This window comes from Carcharhinus amblyrhynchos, chromosome 34 (genome assembly GCF_965287045.1).
Source record: "Carcharhinus amblyrhynchos chromosome 34, sCarAmb.v2.hapA, whole genome shotgun sequence".
NCBI lineage: Eukaryota > Metazoa > Chordata > Chondrichthyes > Carcharhiniformes > Carcharhinidae > Carcharhinus > Carcharhinus amblyrhynchos.
The window spans coordinates 9,860,246-9,883,653 of NC_137357.1; the positions used below are offsets into that span (position 1 = coordinate 9,860,246).

Consider the following 23,408-nt stretch of genomic DNA (forward strand, 5'->3'; position numbering starts at 1 on the left):
GCTACCTCGTCTGTTTGCCCATTCAGTGGGATCATGTGAGCTAACTCTTTCCTTCTGGAAAATGGAGCAGATCCCGCTGGGATGTTTCTTGAGTACTGCCAGCCCTCCTGTAGCTCTCCCAAGTGTCCATTCACTGAATGTCGCCAGGTTCATTGACTGAAGGAACAATGCAACCAACTCCAATCCTTTGGCTAAATCTCCAACTGGAAGCTGAGAGCACTTGACTAATCGTGGGACTAAGAGCAATGCAGAACATGGTTTATTGTGTTGCCATGACATTTGCAATTCACGGAATGAAGAGCAGAGAAAAATAAAAAGTGGGCCTCCATGCTTGTTCACAAGGTGAGTTGACGTGCACAGATCTCTGTGATAACACAATATAGTGCAGTTTGAGAGCCTGATGTACTCATATCAATATTTCACATGGTACCTGAGTTGCATTCTCTTTGATGGCACATCTGATTAGAACTTGAGAAAGCAATCATGACTGAAACTGAAGTAAAACCTAACGGTGCACTTTGGCAGCAGTAGAAATGGTCTTGTATTATAAACATCACCCAACTTCGACTTACCAATTCACACTTGAAGTAACTGAAAAAGTTTTCATCCAGCGTGAAGTATCTCCTCTTCCAGTTTTTTCTCTGCAACATTTAATTAAGAGTCTATGAGTTGACTGACGGCATGGTGCACAGGAATATTAGAAACAAAGGATGACTGAGAACACACAGCATTGAACTAGAAATGTGAGTCAGCTTGCCCATTCTATCATTAATGTGTTGATCATTGCGGAGAAACTCAAGCTGAAATATTGGCATTGGACATCATTTCAGTGAAACCTTTGATGCTGGTTCAAAGTGGCAGCAGTGTTGAGGACAACACCTATCAGGCAGTTAGTAGATGAGCCAACATGCCCCAGAATGCATGTCTCCCTTGCTCAAAACGCCAGGGCATATTGGGCCCACCTCTACCAAACTACTGAGTTTGGGGTCAATGGTAGTCAAATGCACAAGGTACCAAAAGTTCAAGTGGTTCCACATTATGAGAGGATGGAAGCAAACTATGACATTTATCCTTGCAAAAGCACTCACCACAATGCCTTGTTTCACACAGAAGCCACTCTTCAAAACCTGAGGTCCTAACGTTTGCTTGTTTCCAGACACTGGAACGTGACTTAAGGAACGCTTCAAAACAGTGTGTGTGGCGGATTCAGCAGTTTCTGGACGTTCGTCCCCGTTCACCTTCAGAGCAAAGCAAAGGGAAGACACTGAGCTCCTTGTCATAGACAACCCTGAAACACACCCTTAATCACAAGGTAATTTGGTCACTATCACATTGCTGTTTGTGCGCATTTGCTAAACGTACATTTGTTGCACTTGATTGACTACAAAGTGTTTTGATGCATCCAATGTTCCTGAAAAGTCCTATAAAAAGGGAAGTCTTTACTTCTTTCCTCCTTAAGACATTCCTTAAAAACTACCTCTTTGAGCAAGTTTTTGGTCACTTGTCCTAACATTGCCTTCAGTGGCCTAGTGTCAAAATTTCTCATTGTTAAGCGACTTGGGACATTTTGCTGTGCGAAAGCCACTAAAGAGACGAAAATTGTTGTCGTTAAAACGGGAAGGTGAAACGCTGCGTTTGCTTTGTGAGCATGGTGAATGAATGGTTGTAGATATTTATTAAGTTATGCATTTGATTTCCATGTACCACGTATTGTATGAGTGTGTGCATGGCCTTTTCTATTAGGAGGACTTTGTGAGGCTGAAATGCTGCCAGAATGGTCTCTCCTGTGGTGAGTTAATAATTTCTATCGGATCACACTGCCATTATAAATCCACTGATGTGAATAATGGTGTTTGGAAAAGGGATGAGAATTTGGAAAAGAAATGAGAATAAATTGACTCAAACAATTGAGTGTCAGTCCTGTGTGTAAAAGAAATCCAAAATGCCTAAAGCTTAGGATGGATAACCAAAGGCTTTTTTCTCTGAAACGCTCAAATACAAGTGGGCACAGGTTTAAGGTGAGAAATGGCAGGTTTAGGGTAGACCTGTGGGCAAAGTTTTTTGCACAGAGGACGGTGGGTGCCTGGAATGCACTGCCTACGGAGGTGGTGGAAGCAGACATGTTAGCAACGTTCAAGGTGTATCTTGGTGGACACATGACAGGACGTGAACAGAAGGATAGAAACTGCATATTGGCGCAGGCTTGGTGGGCTGAAGGGTTCCTGTGATGTATTGTTCTTTGTGCCTATCTTAATATCCTACCCATCCTCACTATGATCACCAGAATACCTAGTATTTCACACACTCTCAGTTCACAGAGACAAGAGCTGACTCATCTCTGAGCACTTTGGTTCCTGAAGTATAACCCGTGGACATTAGACTTTTGAGAAAAAGGTCAAAAGCTCCCAGAGTTTTTCAGAGAGATCAGGTACCTTTTGGAGAGGTTAGGGTACTTCATTGGAGAGGTTCAGGTACACCTTTGGGATTGGCCACAGTCGACATTACTGTGGATAAAACGATATGTTGTGTGGAACTGTCAAACTATCAAGTCATTTGAACCCGCTTCCTGACACATTTTGAAAGAAAACAATCAATTGTGGCACCAGTTGAAAAGTAATCGATGTTGCAATTAAATACATGGTTGTTGACATAATCTATTTTAGGACTATCATTATCACTACAGCGGGTCTGTTAAAATGATTAATTGTCTGAACGCGAGCTGTGAATACAGTGTTAGTTTTCATAAGGGATTAAGTACTCAAAGGACATGTTTGTTTTTCGAAGGATTTAAGTACTTGTAGGAAATGTTTGTTTTTATAAGAAATTAGTAAGTGGGCAGTTGAAGGAACTTGAATATGCTTTTATCAATGCGTATGTTTAAGAAAATATAGTTAAGTCTGCAACGGAATAGAGACTTAGAAGTTTGCTTTCTTCCATCTCTCCATGACTCCTGAGATCTGTGTGGGGTGAGGGACACAGGAAGGTGTACAGGCAAATGGAGTTGGTGTGGTGGGATGGGTTGGCATGACTTGGCACTAGTTGGTATCAGGGCTATAAAGGGCCATGGGGACAGTTGAGGGGGGGGAGGTCATGGGTTGAGACTGTTAGCATGGCAGGCATGAGGGGCCATGAGGGTTGGGTTGAGGAGCATATGCTGGCAAGACAGGTTTGCAGAGGCCATGGGGGAAGAGGGGTGGGGGCATAAGTTGGCATTGAGTGTACTGGGGGAGGGGTCAAGGCCAGAGTGCAATTTAATTTTTTATTCTTTTTTATAATATCCAGGATGAAGTTCGGCTGCCTCCACATTGTTTCCTAGGGGTGGCTGGCTGACTCCTCCCTCCCCCCACCCCCTCCGTAGAACAAAAATACAAACTTCAGCGAATGTTTATCTTGGGTCTGATTCGCGGAGTCTGGGCTCCTCACTCGGGAGTGAAAATCCAGAATTGGGTTTGCCCACTTTTATCTGTATTGTCAGCTGGTCAGGAGACTCTGGGTTCAGCACTTGAGCACAGAAGTCAGGCTGACAACCCAGTGCAGCACTGAGGGACTGCTGCACAGTTTGAAGATGCAGTCCTTCAGTTGCAACATCATTTCAGGCTCTGCTGCCTTCCCTGGCGGACATCTAAGGTCCCCACAACATTTCAAAGAAGAACGAGGATGGTGTCCCAATCAGTATTTATCCCTTGTTAACGTCACTCAAACATATATCTGTTTGTGGAATCAAACTAGTCCATGCTAACCGAAGAGCCCATCTAACCTAACCTCATTTGTCTGAATTTGCCCCAAATCTACAAAACGGCTGCCATCTTGACAACAGTGACTCTGCTTCAGAAGTTCTTCAGTGGCTGTAAAGTTCTTTGCCACATTCTGACGTTGAGAAAGACACCCAGGATTACAAGTCTTTCTTCTTTTGCACTCTTTCTCAGCAGTGTCACTGTCAAACTCTAAGACGTCACAGCTTCCAATTCAAGCACGCAATTGATGGTTTCTCATCCCACCTGTACAGGAAGGCGGTGTGGTTTTTACATTGCTAGGCCAGACAACTGTGCCGCTGATATCAGCAGTTGCCCGGGCGGTGATGCCAGCACCCTCAATCTGTACCCTGCAGCGTCAAGCCTCACCGCAGTACAAGGAATGTACCATAAAACTCTCTCGATACCTGCACTCTGCCCCATGGACGCTTCCCAGCCACATGTTAGCATGTGGGTCGGGGTCCTTGTGCATGAGTCGCAAAAACTCAGCCTGCAGGTGCAGCAGGTGGTCAGGAAGGCGAATGGGATGCTGGCCTTCATAGCGAGGGGGATTGAATATAAAAGTAGGAGGTCTTGCTGCAGATGTATAGGGCACTGGTGAGGCCGCAGCTGGAGTACTGTGTGCAGTTTTGGTCGCCGCACTTACGCAAGGATATTTTGGCCTTGGAGGGAGTGCAGAGGAGGTTTACTAGGCTGATTCCGGAGTTGGGGGGGTTGAACTGTGAGGAGAGGCTGAATAAACTAGGCTTGTACTCATTAGAGTTTAGAAGAATGAGGGGAGATCTCATTGAGACGTATAAGATGTTGAATGGGATGGATAGGATAGAGGTGGAGAGGCTCTTCCCGCTCAGAAAGGACAGCAGGACTCAAGGGCACAGCCTCAGGATAAAGGGGGGGGCGGTTTAGAATGGAGTTGAGGAGGAACTTCTTCACTCAAAGGGTGGTGAATCTCTGGAATTCTCTGCCCGTTGAAGTGGTGGAGGCTGCCTCGCTAAATATTTTTAAGACGCGGGTTGATAGGTTTTTGATAAGAGAGGGGATTAAGGGTTATGGGGAGAGGGCGGGAAAGTGGAACTGATCCACTTCAGATCAGCCATGATCTTACTGAATGGCGGGGCAGGCTCGAGGGGCTAGATGGCCTACTCCTGCTCCTATTTCTTATGTTCTTATGGTGTCCATAAGCTCTGCAGGCCAGAGGGTCCCAGATTTGACTTTCCAACTTGTCTTTTTTATTTATTCATTCACAGCATATGGGCATCGTTGGCTAGGGCAACATTTGTTGCCCATCCCCAGCTGTCTTTGGGAAGGTGCTGGTGAGCCTCCTTCTTGGACATCTACACGCCAAGTGGTGTAGGTGCACCCACAGTGCTGCTAGGAAAGGAGTTCTAAGATTTTGACCTAGTGACAGTGAAGCATAGCATTATAGTTTCAAGCCTGGGAGGTGTGTCATTGAAGGGAAACTTGCAGATGGTTCCCTTGCATTGCTAGTCAATCTTGTCCTTCTTGGTGGTGGGGTTTGGACCTTTGGGAGATACTGTTGAAGAAACCCAGGCAGGTTGTGCAGTGCAATCCTGTAGAAGGTACACAGCTTGGCAGCCAAGGTGTGCCAGTCATGGAAAAGGGAGCATTACAAGGTGTTAGATGTGGAGTCAATCAAACAGGCTGCTTCGCCTCAGTCCCTGTACTCAGCTGAGCCAATGTAATAACAGAGCTGCTGCTCTTAGCCTCAGCAGTCTGCAGAGGTCATTGTTGGAAAGGGGGGTTGTGGAGGGGTTATGGGCAGGTGTGAGTTGGATAGAAACCATCTCCAATCCTCACCTCATGATTCCAGCAGTGTGTTGGATGTTGAAATACAAAACGGGCTTGAGTTACTGAGAGTCTTTTTATGAGTTCTGTCTGCTCTTAATTGGCCTAGGTGCACACGCGAGAGGCGCAACAGCTGGCAGCAGCTGGGGAGGCATTGGCCTCATGGTATTGTTGCTAGACTGTTAACCCAGAAACTCAGCTAATGTTCCAGGGACCAGGGTTCGAATCCCATCAGGGCAGATGGTGAAACGTGAATTCAATTAAAAGAAATCTGGAATTCAGATGAACGTAGAACTATTGTCGATTGTCCTAAAAACCAGTCTGGTTCACTGGGAAGGAAATCTGCCGTCCTTACATGGCCTGGCCTACGTGTGACTCCAGAGCCACAGCAATGTGGTTGATTCTCACCTGCCCTTTGAACAAGGGCAACCACGGATGGGCAATAAATGCTGGCCCAGCCAGCGATGCCCATGTCCCACGAATGAATAACAGAAAGCAACCAGTGGAAGTAGCAAAAAGTGGGAATGTGTGGAAAAATAAACTTATTTTACACCATATATTCATTCCTGCTAAGAAATCAAGAATCAACCACATTGCTGTGAATCTGGAGTCAGGATGTGGAGATGCCGGCGTTGGACTGGGGTAAACACAGTAAGAAGTCTGACAACACCAGGTTAAAGTCCAACCAGTTTATTTGATCGTAATCCCACAAGCTTTCGGAAATGGTGTTCCTTCGTCAGGTGCGTGGAAGGCTCTCTGTGTAGAATTAAGTCAGAATTCAATCACAAGGAGGAAGCCATGTTCAACGGGAGCACAGGTCAGGGAATTAGGGCCAAAAAGGTTGCAGCCTGACCTCTGACCCGCATGCCCTTCCACACACCTGACAAAGGAACACCGTTTCCGGAAGCTTGTGGGATTACGATCAAATAAAACGTTTGGACTTTAACCTGGTGTTGTGAGACTTCTTACTGTGAGTGTGGAGTCAGGCCAGACCAGGTGAAGATGGCAGGTTAGTGAAACAGCTCTTTTTTTAAAACAGTCAATGATAGTTTCCTGGCACTGGTATATAGTCTAGCTTTTAATTTCAGATTTTATGAACTGAATGTAAATTTCACTGGCTGCCATGGTAGGACTTGAACCCAAGTTGCTCATGCTTGGGCTTTGGGGTTCCGAGTCCGGTGACATTACCACTACCTTCTGTTTTCCCCTGAAACATAAACCATGGCTGTGGGGTAGCAGCACCCCAGATCAGGACAGGAGGGTAAATTCACCAATCCCACATTCCCAATCAGGAAATCAGGCTGGAAGGACATGTGGGTCAGAGCTCAGGCTGCAACCTTTCCGGCCCTAATTCCCTGACCTGTGGTCCCGTTGAGCATGGCTTCCTGCTGTGATTGAATTCTAACTTAATTCTACACAGAGAGCAAGATTCCACGAGAAAGAACATTACAAAAGAAAGTGAAGAAACAAAACACCTGGCACAAAATATTTGCACCTTTGAAGAGCAGTTCCCAGTGCTTGAAAGCTGAAGTGGTTTTTCTGCAGTTCAGATCGGAATTGAGTTAAGCAACTGCACTGATGTGATTGGCCAAATAAGGCCACAGTAATTCTCACAGTTGCTTTGAAAGTAATTGATGAAGCAGAAATTTTCCACTACGTTCTGCACAGCATGCTTGAGAGAAATCATTCAATTTTTAAAACAAATTAAGCTTTAAAAAGGAATATTTTTGACTGATGATAAGAAGAAGTTGGCAGTCTTAAGTTTCACTTTTAAACTTGGTGATGTTTGATCATCTCACACAGCTCAGGGGCTAATTTTCCTGTCCCCGCCCACCACGGAAATCAGAATGAGTGAGCGGCGGGACCGCTGACCTCGGGTGGGATTTTCCGGTTTGGGGGTGAGCTTGGCCAGAAAATCCCGCCCATTGTATGCGTGTGTGTGTGTGTCAAGCATTGTATCAATGCTGGAACTCTCTTCAGGTACCATGCTGTAAGGGAACATTGGCAACTGCAGTCTTCCATGCTCTGAACCATAGCTATGCTTGGCAAGGAACTGACAACTGGTTTGTCATTGCCCTCTGCAGGTTCTCGCTAAGCTTGCCCCACTTACCATCTGCCATAGATATACTGGAAGAGTTTACTGCAATGGGCAGTGGCACAGTGGTTCGCACTGCTGCCTCACAGCGCCAGGGACCCAGGTTGAATTCCAGCCTTGCGCCACTGTCTGTGTGAAGTCTGCACCTTCTCCCCATGTCTGCATAGGTTTCCTCCGGGTGCTCTGGTTACCTCCCACACTCTGAAGGTGTACAAGGTTGATTAACCATGCTAAATTGACCCTTACTGTCGGGGGACTAGCTATAAACGTGCAGGGTTATGGAAATAGGATCTGGGAGGAATTGTGGTCAGTACAATCTTGGTGGGCCGAACGGCCTCCTTCTATGCTGTCAGGTCTCTATGAATAATTAAGCTGTAGGACATGCAATGATCTCACCTTCCCTGACCAACAACTGTCAGAATTGGCCTCAAACCTTGAACTTCTGCTTTAGAGATTGGGACACAATGAGTGCCCTGTATGAAATACCGGTTCGGCCACAATTTGAGTACTGGCGCTCAGTTCTGGTTACTGCAATAAATGAATGATGTGATCACGTTGGAAACGGTGCAAAGGGGATTCACAATGATGCTGCCAGAACTGGAGAATTTTCACAATGGAGAAGATTGTTCAGACAGGGTGGGATTGCTTTCTTTGGAACAGAGAAGGCTGAGGGGAGACCTGATTCAAATGGACCAAGTTGAGGGGCCGAGATAGGGAAGGATCCATTTCTGTAAGTGGCGAGATCAACACTGAAGGTGCAACAGATTAAACATAATTGGTGGGAACGTAAGGAGGAGCTGGGAAGAAATTTGTCCACCCAGGTGGTGAGGGTCTGACTGTCACTCCCTGAAAGGTTTCTAGAGACAGAAACTCCCATCTCATTTAAAAAGTACTTGGTTTGCACTTGGAGCTCTATAACCTACAAGGCCATTGACCAAGGTGGGAGTAGGCTGGAAAGCTTTAATTTAACTGGCAGAGCCATGAAGGACCGAAAAGCATCCATCTGTGTCATGGATATATTTCAAAGGAGGGGATACCACAGAGGAACCTAAACCTGATTTTATGCATTACCAACGCACATGCGCTTTCCAACAGGTGGGATTCCTAAGCAGGCATTTCCCTGGATCCTCAGGTTCTGAGGCCAACTGCGGCACTCACTGCTGCCCCAAAGCAATCACCTCACCCATCACAGATCAGCAAATTCTGGGATTCTCATTGGACGATTCAGTGTCACATGTTCAAATTGTCACAGGAAGTTGAGAATACATATATTGTGCATTTAACAAAGGGAACTTAAAGTTTCTGTGTTTTGAAGGATTGAGTGATACCTAAATCCTTTCATGAAATCCTTTCACTGAATTCCCCCACTGTCAACATCCTTGCGGTTACCACTGGCTAGAAACTCAACTGGACTCACCACATTAACACAATGGCTACAAGAGCAGGTCAGAGGCTAGGAATACTGCGGCGAGTAATTTTCCTCCAGACGTCCCAAAGCCTGTCCCACCATCGACAAGGCACAAGTCAAGAGTGTGATGGAATACTCCCCACTTGCCTGGACGGATGCAGCTCCAACAACGTGCAAGAAGCTCAACACCATCCAGGGCAAAGCAGCCCTGCTTGATTGGCATCACATCTACAAACATCCATATCCTCAACCACTGATGCCGAGTAGCAGCAGTGTGTACTATCTACAAGATGCATTGCAGCAATTCATCAAAGATCCTGAGACAGCACCTTCCAAACCCATGACCACTTCCATCTAGAAGGACAAGGGCAGCAGGTACAAGGGAACAACGTGACCTGCAAGTTCCCCTCCAAGCCACTCACCATCCTGACTTAGAAATATATTCCCGTTCCCTCACAGTTGCTGAGTCAAAATCCTGGAATTCTCTCCCTAACGGCATTGTGAGTCAACCCACAGCACATGGACTGCAGCGATTCAAGAAGGCAGCTCACCACCACCTTCTCAAGGGCAATGAGGGATGGGCAATAAATGCTGGCCCAGCCAGCAATGCCCATGTCCCTTGAATGAAAAAAATAAGTTTGGCTTGCCTATTATTCAATGTATTGTATCCAGTACGTTCAGGTAATATACCAGATCATGGTGACTTGTATAGTTCTGTACAGAGCTGTGAACCATCACTTCCTCATTCAGGTATCAGCCCTGGCTCAGCAACAGCAATGAATTCAAGGTCATGGGCTCAGCTCCCATTTCAGAGAATTGAGCCTGAAATATAGACCCACACTCCCAGTGAAGCCCTAAGGGCCAGCATTTATTGCCCATCCCTAGTTGCCCTTGAGAAGGTGGTGGTGAGCTGCCTTCTTGAATCGCTGCAGTCCATGTGCTGTGGGTTGACTCACAATGCCGTTAGGGAGGGAATTCCAGGATTTTGACTGAAGGTGTCGTCTTGCACAAGATGTTAAGCCTGTCGGGAGAAACTTTCCCATCCTGCCTGCTGTGGGAATCGTAGCTGGCGGGATAGGACCGTGTCAAAGTCCATTGACTTTGGGCAGATTTTCCAGCCTTGGGACAAGTGCGGCTGGATAATCCTGCCCACCCTGTAAGATGCCATGGAGTTGCAGTGAAGGTGGTCAAACACTAATGTAGGTCATGTGTTGCAGGAAGGGAACAGTCAAAGCTCTCTTCCCCGTCACAACAGAGTGAGTGCACCTGACATCAGCACTTAACCTTTGCTCAGCCAACAGTGAAAATTCATGAACCGGTCGTTCGTTCACTGATTGTAAAATCCTTTGGGGCTACGGAAATGCAAATTAATTTCAACATCTTATTGACAGAATATCAGAAAGCAGTTTTCACTCTCTCGTGTCACTGAACCCAGACAGTGATATTACTCCAACTATTAAATAGGGCTGCAATTTCACAACATACAGTCTTCAAAGGTGCTATGAGTTCCAAAGTGCAGCAAGTCCCATTATATTGATTGCATCACTCTAAACATTAACCTTTATTTACACATGACTTACCTTCTGTTTATCAATCTCCACACTTGCTGATTAGTTGAAAAAATAAACACTAGGACACAGTTTACAGCGTGACAACTATTTCTACTGAGTAGTTGTGCCAGCTCCCAAATGAACAATAGTACCATAGAATCATACAGTGCAGAAGAGGTCCTTCAGCCCATCAAGACTGCATCAGCACACAAGAAACACCCGAACTCCCACCTAATACCATCTACCAGCACTTGGTCCAGCAGAATCATAGGGGAACACAAAAGAACATATCAATAATAAAACTATATAAGTATTCTGAGTGACCAGGGGAATAGGACTTGAATACGATGTTAGACTGTCATGGGATCATAGAGTCCCCACAGTACAGGAGGCCGCCATTTGGCCCATTGAGTCTGCACCAACAACAATCCCACCCAGGCCCTATCCCCCCTGTAACTCCACGTATTTACCCTGCTAGGGGCGGCACGGTGGCACAATGGGTTAGCACTGCTGTCTCACAGCTCCAGGGACCTGGGTTTGATTCCTGGCTTGGGTGTGGAGTCTGCACGCTTTCTCCGTGTCTCTGTGGGTTTCCTCCGGGTGCTGTTGTTTCCTCCCACAGGCCAAAGATGTGCAGGTTAGGTGCATTGGCTGTGCTAAATTGCCCAAGTGTTCTGGGATGCATAAACTAAAGGAATTAATGGGATAATTAGATGAGATTACGGGGATAGGGCCTGGCTGGAATTGTTGTCAGTGCAGACTCAATGGGTTGAATGGCCTTCTTCTGTATTGTAGGATTCTATGATTATCTCCCTGACAGTAAGGGGCAATTTAGCACGGCCAATCTGCATATCTTTGGAGTGTGGGAGGAAACCGGAACGTCTGGAGGAAACCCATGCAGACAATGTGCAAACGCAATACAGACAGTTAGTCGAGGCCAGAATTGAACCCGTGTCCCTGGAGCGGTGAGGCAGCATGCTGCCCAGTCAAGGATAATAACTGGGAAAAGGACCAGATAGGAAGTATGGAGATCTGAGTTATTGGGAAAAAAAAAATCAGGAGTAACTCAGTGATCGTTCTCAAAGGAGAACTGGATAAATACTTGATAGGAGGCAAAAACTGCAGCACTGCAGAGAAAGAGCAAGAGACTGAGACTAATTAGACAAGTTTCTCAAAGAGCCAGTACAGGCTTGATGGGCCAAGTGGCCTCCTTTCATGATTCCATCAAAATTGGCATAATTCGTGACGAGGAGATAAACAGGCAGCAGGAGGGAGGTGAACAGGCAGAACCTGCCACGTTTTAAAATCTCTATTTAAGTTACGTTTTAAGCGCATATTTCTGCAGCTTGGACTTATCTTCACAGTAATTAAGCTGTTCTTGGCATGGGGGGCTTTATATTGTTCGCAATGTGCGTGAGCTGGAAAGTTTAAAAAAAGCAGACAATGAAAGCCCTGAAACATTTGGCAGTGAAAAAGTCAATAGCTATCAACAGTCTGCAGAATCGCTGCATCAAATTAAACATTTATGAGTATTCCAGTCATTACTAAATAATTGGGAAATATTCTATCGGCAGGGAAAGTGTGCCAATTTATTCCTGAATACTGCAGGACGAGAGGTATTCAGTACATTTTTTCTGCAGTTGTCTTGTGGTGCATTAATGTGTTTCAAAAACTGTCAAGGGTATTCTGGTGCTCAAACGGTTAAACATTTTTTTAAAATAAAGAAATGAGGAAGAGTAGCGCAGCTGTGACTTTAATGTAAATGCAATTTCTAAATTAGTAATTTTAGTGCTGTGGTGACCACGAGTGACTGACTTGACTGATGAGATAACTGAACCAGAAGTTAACCAGCAACGGCCAACCACCCTATCAACTAACCCACGTCACAGGATGGCAACCTGAATTCAACCACATCAGTAGTTTGAGCACTAAAATAAAAAGGTTGCAGATCCTCACTGAATGTCTGCCTGGGGCGGAAGTTACATGTGAAGTTTGCACTTCAGTTTTTATTTGAGTAGCATGGTGTATTTTAATATCTGTGGGAAAGTACTGATCGCACTTTTTCACTGGTCATTATGGGGACAGAAACGTGTATCAAGAAATGGGTCGAGTGCAAGGGTTAGACTGGCTGCCACACCGCTCCCATTTCCAAAAGGGGGAAGGGTTCTCGAAGAATAGAGGCTAATAATATAAAATCATATGAAATCTGCCACTCAGTCCATAAAGAAGTGCAGGAACCATCAGATCTACCCACGTACTCACCACAAATGGCTTTTTAACCTCAACAGAAGGAGGGGAAAGAAACAGTGGATCCAAATTCAAGGAAAACCCAGGGAAATTCCTCCCAGGCTACCCAACATCCAGTAGATTGAGGCTTCCAATGATGTATCAATGGACTGACTCAACTATCCACATGCTACTCCCTCACTGAAATATCCCTGTTCGGTGTGGCCTCTGTCTCAATACTGAGCAAACCCTTATCATGAGTGATCTCAAACTCACCGCCTCTTTGCTTTTTTTCCCTCCTGGGTGATTCCCCAGTCAAACACAAGGCGGCTTCCTCAATCTCGCAAGCGCAGAAGGCCAAGATCTCCATCTGCGGCAGGGCTCTTTCAGACCACTGTTATTTACTTCCTTATACATGTCCCTCCAACAGGCTAACACCCTTGCTTTCACTTTTGTCCTTGTTGGAAGGAATTACCTTTCAACACCCTAACCAGCTTTCTTTCCAAATCCAACCTCTCCTTACTCTGGCCCTCCACCTTTACAGATACTGATGACTTTGCTGCCCTTAGGCATCAAGGCTTCACCAGTTTGGGTAACTGTGTAGAGGTTGCACATTCTCCCCATGTCTGCCTGGGTTTTCCCCCAGGTACTCCAGTTTCCTCCCACTGTCCAAAGACATGCTGGTGAGGTGCATTAGCCATGGTCTCTCAGTGTACCCAAACAGGCTCCAGAGTGTGGCCACCAGAGGATTGTCATAGTAACTTCAGTGCAGTGTCAATGTAAATGTTGACCCTGGAGACTTCCTGAAAAACTGAACAATCTAAATGACCATCCCACTCTCAGCCCCATGCTGACTCAGCCAATCTAAAGCTGCCAAGGCGTGCTGACTTTTTTCTGGTGAGTTACCCTGCAGAGAAGAGGATAACAGCTGTAGAAATTGCCCCATCTTGAGCCTAATATAATTTGAAAGTTTCCGTAATGGTCAGACATCACTAAATGGAGACTGACCAGCATTTATTGCCTACAGTTCCAATCTCTCAACATCTCAGAGACAAATTGTTACCCACAGCTTACTGAAACGTAGGTTTAAAGTTTATTTATTCGTCACAAATACACTTACATTAACACTGCAATGAAGTTACTATGAAAATCCCCTTGTTGCCACACTCTGCCGCCTGTTCGGGTACACTGAGGGTGAATTTAGCATGGCCAACCTGCACATCTTTCAGACTGTGGGAGGAAACCGGAGCACCTGGAGGAAACCAATGCAGACGCGGAGTGAACATGCAGACTCCGCACAGACAGTGACCCAAGCCGGGAATCGAACCTGAGTCTCTGCGCTGTGAGGCAGCAGTGCTAACCATTGTGCCAACGTGCCATCCAGGATTATAGAGGATGTACAGCAGGGAAGTTGGACTAATCTGCGGAACTGCTATGAGGTGGTGTTTACGCTCAGTCCTCTCGCCATCCCTTCACTGTTGCTGGATCAAAATCCTGGAATTCCCTCCCTAACAGCACCATGGGTGTGCCTGCACCATATGGACTGCAGTGGTTCAAGAAGGCAGCTCAATGCCATCTCAGAAAGAAGTACAGTATGATCAATACTAGTCAGCACGGCTTTGTCAAAGGCAGATTGTGCCTTACAAGCCTGGTTGAGTTTTTTGAAAATGTGACTAAACACACTGATGAAGGAAGAGCGGTGGATGTGGTTTATATGGACTTCAGCAAGGCGTTTGATCCGGTTCCCCATGCAAGACTTATTGAGAAAGTGAGGGGGCATGGGATCCAAGGGGACGTTGCTTTGTGGATCCAGAACTGGCTTGCCCACAGAAGGCAGAGAGTGGTTGTATATGGGTCTTTTTCTGCATGGAGGTCGGTCACCAGTGGAGTGCCCCAGGGATCTGTTCTGGGACCCTTGCTGTTTGTGATTTTTATAAATGACCTGGATGAGGAAGTGGAGGGATGGGTTGGTAAGTTTGCGGATGACACGAAAGTTGGAAGTGTTGTGGATAGTTTGGAGGGATGTCAGAAGTTGCAGCGTGACATAGACAGGACGCAAGACTGGGCGGAGAAGTGGCAGATGGACTTCAACCCAGTTAAATACGTAGTGGTACATTTTGGCAGGTCCAATGGGATAAAGGAATATAGTATTAAGGGTAAGACTCTTAGCAGTGTGGAAGATCAGAAGGATCTTGGAATCCGGGTTCATAGGACTCTCAAATCGGCTTCGCAGGTAGAGGATGTGGTTAAGAAGGCGTATGGTGTACTGGCCTTCATCAATCCAGGAATTGAGTTTAGGAGTTGGGAGATGATGCTGCAGCTTTATAAGACCCTGGTCAGACCCCACTTGGAGTACTGTGCTCAGTTCTGGTCGCCTCATTACAGGAAGGATGTGGAAACCATTGAAAGGGTGCAGAGGAGATTTACAAGGATGTTGCTTAGATTGGGTGGCATGCTTTATGAGGATAGGTTGAGAGAGCTCGGTCTTTTCTCCTTGGAGAGACCAAGGATAAGAGGTGACCTGATAGAGGTGTATAAGACGTTGAGAGGTATAGATCGGGTGGATTCTCAGAGGCTTTTTCCCAGGGCTGAAATGGCTGCCACAAGAGCACACAGGTTTAAGGTGCTGGAGAGGAGGTACAGAGGAGATGTCAGGGGTAAGTTTTTCACTCAGAGGGTGGTGGGTGAGTGGGATCGGCTGCCATCGGTGGTGGTGGAGGCAAATTCAATAGGGTCTTTTCAGAGACTTCTGGATGAGTACATGGGATTTAACAGGATTGAGGGCTACAGGTAAGCCTCGGTAGAGATATGATCGGCGCAACTTGTGGGTCGAAGGGCCTGTTTGTGCTGTAGTTTTTCTATGCTTCTCTGATTCTATCTTCTCAAAAGCAATTCGGTAGGCAATAAATGCTGGTCTAGTCACCAATGCCTACATCTGGGAAATGAGTTTTTAAAAATCATATCAAATAATGCAGCAGGCCCGAGGGGCCAAATGATCTACTCCTTCTTATATTCCTGTTCACTTACCCGGCTGAGCAAGTTTATTGGATTTCGATTGGATTTATTAGTGACCATTTTTAAGATGTCCTGTGGCACAATGGTAACATTCCTACCTCCGGCTCATAAGCTTCAGTTTCAAATCGCACGCCAGGACTTGCTGGCCATGGAAGTACCATTTTAGAACACAGTTCAATGGGCTGGTAATGTGAGAGAATCGCTGCACTATTCCTCAAAAAGGGAAAATAAGTGTGTGAAGGTGTGCTTCAAAAAAAAAATCTTTTTTTTTTAACCCCCCCCACCCCCCCACTCGTTTTGGTGTTACTTACTTTTTTTTCATGCTTATCCTATCAAACCCTTTAGTCATGCTCAAAGACCTGATTACCTGTCAGCCAAGAGGAAAGAGCCCGTTACAGCAATAACAGGATGAAGCCATTCAATCCCTGTTCTGCCATTCAGTTAGACCATGGTTGACTGACATTTTCACTCAGTTTACCAGCCTGGATTCTGTCATCGCTTCTAACTAATAAAAAATGACCAATCCCAGTTTTGAGTGATTTGAACTTAAAGTGACAAAGATAAGCATTAGCAACTGAAATGTTAATAAATAAGATGGACTAATTGCTGTGGTTATTCCACAACTCTCACCAATTTTTACAGATGCACCATAGAAAGCATTCTTTCTGGTTGTGTCACAGCTTGGTATGGTTCCTGCTCTGCCCAAGACCGCAAGGAACTATGTGAACGTAGCCCAATCCATCATGCAAACCAGCCTCCCATCCACTGATTCTGTCTACACTCCCCACTGCCTCGGCAAAGCAGTCAACATAATTAAGGACCCCACGCACCCCAGATATTCTCTCTTCCACCTTCTTCCTTTGGGAGAAGATACAAAAGTCTGAGAGCACACACCAACTGATTCAAGAACAGCTTCTTCCCTGCTGCTGTCAGACTTTTGAATGGACTTACCTTGCATAAAGTTGATCTTTCTTTACACCCTAGCTATGACTGTAACACTACATTCTGCACTCTCTTCTTTCCTTCTCTATGAACAGTATGCTTTGGCTGCACAGCGTGCAAGAAACAATACTTTTCACTGTATGTTAATACATGTGACAATAGTAAGTGAAATGAAATGAAATCAAATCAAGCATTTGCATTTGAAATGTTAATACATAAGATGAACGAATTGCTGTGGTTATTCACAAACTTGCAGCATTGTGTGAAAAATACTAGTGATAAAGTTGTCTCACTTTGTCCTATTTCCTGAGATGCATTAAAGAAAAATCTTAAGTTTGGTTTCTCTCAAGCAATACATAATGCAAAAAAACTTGTCACACCTTTGGCTTCCTCGAGTTACCACCCTGCATAAATTATCCTCCCTTTGTCGCTTCCTGTCACTGCGGAAAGAAAATCTCTCACCTTCTACCTTTCGATAAAATTACAGTTTTTTTTTTCTGTTGTACTATTTGCACCGCCAAATACGACAGTCCCAATGTCTTTTCCTGTCACCTGACGCTGATGTACAGTCTGAAACACTCTGAAAAGGTCAAGTTCTGCCTCTCCCTCCGTGAATGACATTGTAACGCAATGCAAGCCATGGTGTCAATGAATTTCAGCAACAACAGTAACTTGCATCTGTACGGCACCGTTCATGTCATGAAACATCCTAAGATATCTGTCAGGTGCATTCCAAACCAAAAGACCACCATAAGCGATATATAAGGAGATAAGATGGCAGATGAGAAAATGCTTGGTCAAGGGGGTAGGTTTTAAGGAGCATCCTAAACAAGGTTAAGAGTGGTGGAGAGGAGCTGATGTGTGGGAAGGGAATTCCTGAGCTTGGAACCTGGCCAGCTGAAAGCACAGATACCCACTGTGAGACACTCAAGAGCCCGATCAGGAGAGTGCAGATGTCTCAGTGAGCCGAGGTTGGAGATGATTACACAGATGGGGAGAATTGAAGCAATGGAGGGATGCAAATTTAACAAGTGATTACATGATGGGAACCAAGTTGGATCGGCGCGTATCAGGGTAACAGGGAGTGTGCTTTAGTTTGGGTATTTCACAGTATGAACTGCACCAGCCCAATCTGCCATCGGTTTTTGTTTGGATTTTGAAGAAATGGAATTGCACAAGCTAGTTAAAAAGAATATTTGCAACAAAGGAATGCTTTCTTCCATATCCCAATGGCAAAATGGTCAACTTATGCAATTAGTTAAATGACAGCACTTTACGGACACAAAATCTGGAAGCATTTTGTGGAAATACAGTAAAGCTGGCAGATATTTTAGAAGGTTTTGCACAACTTCAGTTACAGATCTCGGACGTATATTTTGCCATCTCTTATCATCATCCATAGATCTGCTAGGTCAGATGACCTTATCTAAGAGACACAGACAAAGCACATATTATCAACAGTGATGAGTGTACTCATCGTGATGGTTTAAGGAAAGTTTTCATTGCGGACAGATGACCTAAAGATCTCTTAACGAAAAAGATGGGGTAGCACAGTGGTCAGCACTGCTGCTTCACAGAGCCAGGAACTTGGCTTTGATTCTGACCTCGGGTGAATGTGTGTGTCAAGTTTGCATGTTCTTCCTGTGTCTGCACGGGTTTCCTCCCACAGTCTGAAAGACGTGCTGGTTAGGTCGATTGGCCGTGCTAAATTTCCCCTTAGTGTCTCAATGTGTGTAAATTGGGGGGGGATCAGTGGGGTAAATATAAATTCATAGGGTTACTGGTTATAGTCTGTAGGGATTCTAAGTGTGGTTGGAAATGCAAAACCACTCAGGATTTGACGATAAAATGGAAATCCCATTCAGTGGTACAGTGGCAATTGTAAAAGAACCTAATCTGGTGCAGTGGGGCTCATTCATTTGTTAGGCTGGTGGTGAGTCAGAATGCTGGAACAGAATGGAAGGTGCACTGCACATGGCTGTGCTGCACCTCCAATTTGAAGCGTGGGGGCCTAGCTACGGTAAATGCATGGTGTTATGGGGATAGGACCCAGGTGGGATTGGAGTCAGTGCAGACATGATAGGCCAAATGACCTCCTTCTGCACTGTTCAATTCCATGATTGTATGATTTATTTCCCACCGTGGCCTTGCTGTCTCTATAGCCTCTGCAAGTCCTGGATCACAGTTCAAGATATTTCCCTTTCCACCCAAAAGACCTCTTCAACTTAATCTCCTTCTCCTTTCTCTACCTTAGATGCCTGCATTAAGTCCAACTTTGTGGATTTCTCTCCCTCATCTCTTCTGCTTCTGCACCCTTACAATTTATCCCTTAGATAAAGCTTTCGATAGTATTTCTAAACTCTCCGTCTTCAGGTTCCATTGTGAAATTGGAGTATTTTTCTGTGTTAAAGACTGTAAATATAACACTGACAACAGTGTTCAATTCCAAGTAAAGCAAAATATCAATAAGAATGCACTCCCAAAATCTCATAAGAACATAAGAGTATAAGAAATAGGAGCAGGAGTAGGCCATCTAGCCCCTTGAGCCTGCCCTGCCATTCAATAAGATCATGGCTGATCTGTCATGGCTCAGTTCCACATTCCCGCCCTCTCCCCATAACCCTTAATCCCCTTGCCTATCAAAAACTTATCAACCCGCGTCTTAAAAATATTGAGCGAGGCAGCCTCCACCACTTCAATGGGCAGAGAATTCCAGAGATTCACCACCCTTGGAGTGAAGAAGTTCCTCCTCAACTCTGTTCTAACCTCGCCCCCTTTATCTTGAGGCTGTGCCCCCTAGTCCGACTGTCCTTTCTGAGCGGGAAGAGCCTCTTCACCTCTATCTTGTCCATCCCATTCAACATCTTATACGTCTCAATGAGATCTCCCCTCATTCTTCTAAACTCTAACGAGTACAAGCCTAGTTTATTCAGCCTCTCCTCATAGTTCAACCCCCTCAACTCCAGAATCAGCCTAGTAAACCTCCTCTGCACTCCCTCCAAGGCCAAAATATCCTTGCGTAAGTGCGGCGACTAAAACTGCACACAGTACTCCAGCTGCGGCCTCACCAGTGCCCTGTACAGCTGCAGCAAGACCTCCCTACTTTTATATTCAATCCGCCTCGCTATGAAGGCCAGCATCCCATTCGCCTTCCTGACCACCTGCTGCACCTGCAGGCTGGGTTTTTGCGACTCATGCACAAGGACCTCGAGGTCCCTCTGCACCGTCGCATGCTGCAGCTTTTCGCCACGTAAGTAATAGTCTTTCCTACCATTATTCCTACCAAAGTGGACAACCTCACATTTGCCAACATTAAATTCCATTTGCCAGTTCCTGGCCCATTCGCCCAGCCTATCTAGATCCTTCTGCAGACTCTCCACACCCTCCGCACAATTTGCCGTTCCACCAATCTTGGTGTCATCAGCAAATTTCGACACCATACACTTGGTTCCCTCCTCCAGATCATCTATATAAATGGTGAATAGCTGAGGCCCCAGCACCGACCCCTGGGGCACTCCACTAGTCACCAACCACCAATCTGAAGAGCACCCATTGACCCCCACTCTCTGCCTCCTATTTGACAGCCAATCCTCTATCCACGCTAACACCCTACCCCCAACTCCATGCCCCCTGACCTTCTGCAATAACCTCTTGTGAGGCATCTTGTCAAACGCCTTCTGAAAATCAAGGAAGAGGAAAATCTCAAAGAGGAAGGGGCAAATACATTTGGTAGATAGTTCTTACTTGAGTGGGTGTTTGTACTACAACCCCGCCAATTATTTCAGTCTTGTATGGAATCTGCTTCTGGGCTTCTGCTGTGGGTCTTTTAAGCTCGGCACTGGGTTGTGGGTCATTCGCATTGCCCTTTGGCACCTATCAACGTAAAATTTCAAGAAATGTCAAGAATGTGACACATTTTGGGGATCAAATTCAGGTGTGAATTATACCGTAACATTAACATACAGAGGGATCTGGGCGTGCAAGTCCACCATTCCCTGAAAGTGGCCACACAGGTGGTCAAGATGATTGAAAAAGCATATAGCACGCTTGCCTTCATTGGCTGGGGCACTGAGTACAAGAGTTGGAAAATTATGGGGGTGATTCTCCCATCGTGACCCGCATATTTTCTGGCGGGTCAGGCCAGGAGATGTGCGTGCCAGCCATTTCACGGGATTCGCGCATGCATTCCCAATGCACATGCGTCTCCCAGAGCTGGAGAACAGTCGCAATCAGGACCGTGCTGGAAACCAGCAGGAAGACAGGCAAGAGATTTAAACCTTCTTTAATGTATTTTAAATCTATTTTACATGTGATTATTGGGCCCAGCACAGAACTTGCTGGGCCCAATAGCACCTCCCACTCTGCCAAAAATATTCATTCCAGCGGGGTTTTGAACAGCTCCCCATGTAACAGGAGACCCCACTGGAGTGAAGGAGGGCAATTGGGGCCTCCCGGGGGGGGGGGGGGGGGGGGTTGGTGCCCCCTGGGCATGGGCACCGTGTCCTTGCCAGCCTCTGCTCCTTGGCAGTGCCCAAGGGGCACCTTGGCACTGTCCACTGGACATGGAGCAGTACCAAGGGGGCGTGGGGCCTGGGGGTGATCAGTGGGAGTGGGTTGGTCTGGCCTGGAGGGAGGCCAGCGATCGGAGTGGGCTGGGTGAGTTGGTGGTCTGCCGGGCGGGGCGGGGAGGGGAGCCAGCCTCCTGAGGGGAGAGTCAGCGGGGGTGGGGGGGGGGGGGGGAGGGTGGTGGTGGAGGGTCTGCCGGGGAGTCCCAGAGCTGTTAGACTCCGGCGCAAAGAGGCCCCACTCCCCTGGGTTTTTAATGAGATTCACAACTGGGACCTCTGCACTGCCAGAGTGCAGAGATTCGAGTGTGAAGTTGTGGAAGAATTGCACCCCCCCCCCTGCCCCCGCCTCCCCATGTTGCAGCTATATTAAGACAAAAGCAAAATATGGCAGATGCTGGCATCCGAAACAAAAACAGAAAATGCTGGAAAATCTCAGCCAGTCTGACACCATCTGTAGAGAGAGAACAGAGTCAATGTTTTGAGCCTGGATGACCCTCTGACAACTCTGACGAAGGGACATCCGAGGCCATTCAAAATCAGGTTCTGTATGAAACAAGACACATTTCGCCAAGTTAAGAAGGACTTCAGCCCGTAAAATAATTCATGGTTGGACAGAAAGTGAAAGCTTGAAATTCGATGTCACTGACAAATGATGGGATGTGTTTTATTACAAAGCAAAGCCCTCACTTAAGCTGCTGTCTTAGCAACGAGTCTACTTGTGGTTTGCTGCCTGCCCAAGCTCCAGTGCCCCTCCCTCCTCTGCTCACTTACCCAATGATCTGAGGATGTCTTTTCCTTCTCTCAGCCCTGCAACACTGCAGACCCCTCTTTCTAACTGTCCATATGCTGTCATATCCCACTCAATACTGTCAAAGGACCTAAAGCATCCATGGTCTTCACATTACCCCTCAGTGCATCCAAACACCACAATCCACGCACCCCGCCCCCCCCCCCCCCCAGGCTTGCAAATGGATGGTTGGGGGGCGGGGGGGTGCAGGGTGGGGAGGGGGGCACAAGTGAAGTTGAGACAATAAATAAAAAGGAGAAAAATCATTTTGAAATCAGAATAAAGAAAATTACAGCACAGGAACAGGCCCTTTGGCCCTCCAAGCTTGCACCGACCATGCTGCCTGACTGAACTAAAACCCCCTACCCTCCCGAGGACCGTATCTCTCTATTCCCATCCTATTCATGTATTTGTCCAGACACTCCTTACAAGTCACGACCGTGACTGCTTCCCACTACCTCCCCCAGCAGCGAGTTCCAGGCACCCACCACCCTCTGTGTAAGAAGATGATTTAGTCCAAAAAGCCAGGCTATAACATGACCAAACTTACTCATATCTTGTTGCGTACTGTTATTGCTTTACAGAGTTTGGTGCTCACTGTATTAATTGTGTAATTGATTATTACTGGCTAACTTCTGCTGATCACCGAGATGTCCCCATGCTCCGCGGATCACTATTCCCCAGAGCCTTGTGTACCTGCTTACGTACTGCACCAATTTCTATTGACGCCTGCTGCTCCTCTAGCCTGGAAATCTCTGGTTGAAGCTGACACACTGTCACTTATCAAAGGCATTACCATCCTTTGTTACCAAACTGAAATAATGAGTCATACCATCCCACTCAAACTCCCCGGGCTTTCCCTGTGTGTTTACAATGTATACATCTATTGCCCTGCCATTTTTATTTCTGATTGTATTAACAGACTCTCCTGAAACCTCAGTCTGCCCTGAAAATGGGAATTTATCTGTTCTCTCCGCAGACACTGAGTGACCTGTTGCAAGTGTCCACAATTTTTGCTTCTTAATCTTTGTATTTATGGGAGCTTGCTGTGCACAATTGAGTTGTTGCGGCTTGAATAGTTGGGGCTTTCAAGACGTAGATTTTATTAATTCCATAAATGGTATGACGAGATAAGGAGTTAAGTGGAGTAAATAGAGTGAAGGAGCAGATCAACTATTGAATGGCAGAGAAGGCTTGTGGGGCTGAACGGCCGACTCCTGTTCTTCTGAGACATTCAGAAGGCAAGTTGACTACTGCAC

The 23,408-nt window shown here is 46.2% G+C and overlaps 1 protein-coding gene across 2 annotated transcripts in view; it reads right to left on the reverse strand.

Moving 5' to 3' along the window:
* LOC145361330 (pleckstrin homology domain-containing family A member 2-like) overlaps positions 1-23,408 on the reverse strand; it is a 131,931-nt gene that overhangs the window by 23,253 nt on the left and 85,270 nt on the right. Inside the window, exons 6-8 of one of the 2 annotated variants that reach the window (XM_080216990.1) lie at positions 20,539-20,667; positions 1,089-1,238; positions 573-641 (exon numbers count right to left, since the gene is read on the reverse strand). In XM_080216990.1, the coding sequence (XP_080073116.1) occupies positions 573-641; positions 1,089-1,238; positions 20,539-20,667 (348 nt within the window). The remainder of the gene's footprint in view (positions 1-572; positions 642-1,088; positions 1,239-20,538; positions 20,668-23,408) is intronic. The other variant, XM_080216991.1, reaches the window with a different exon arrangement.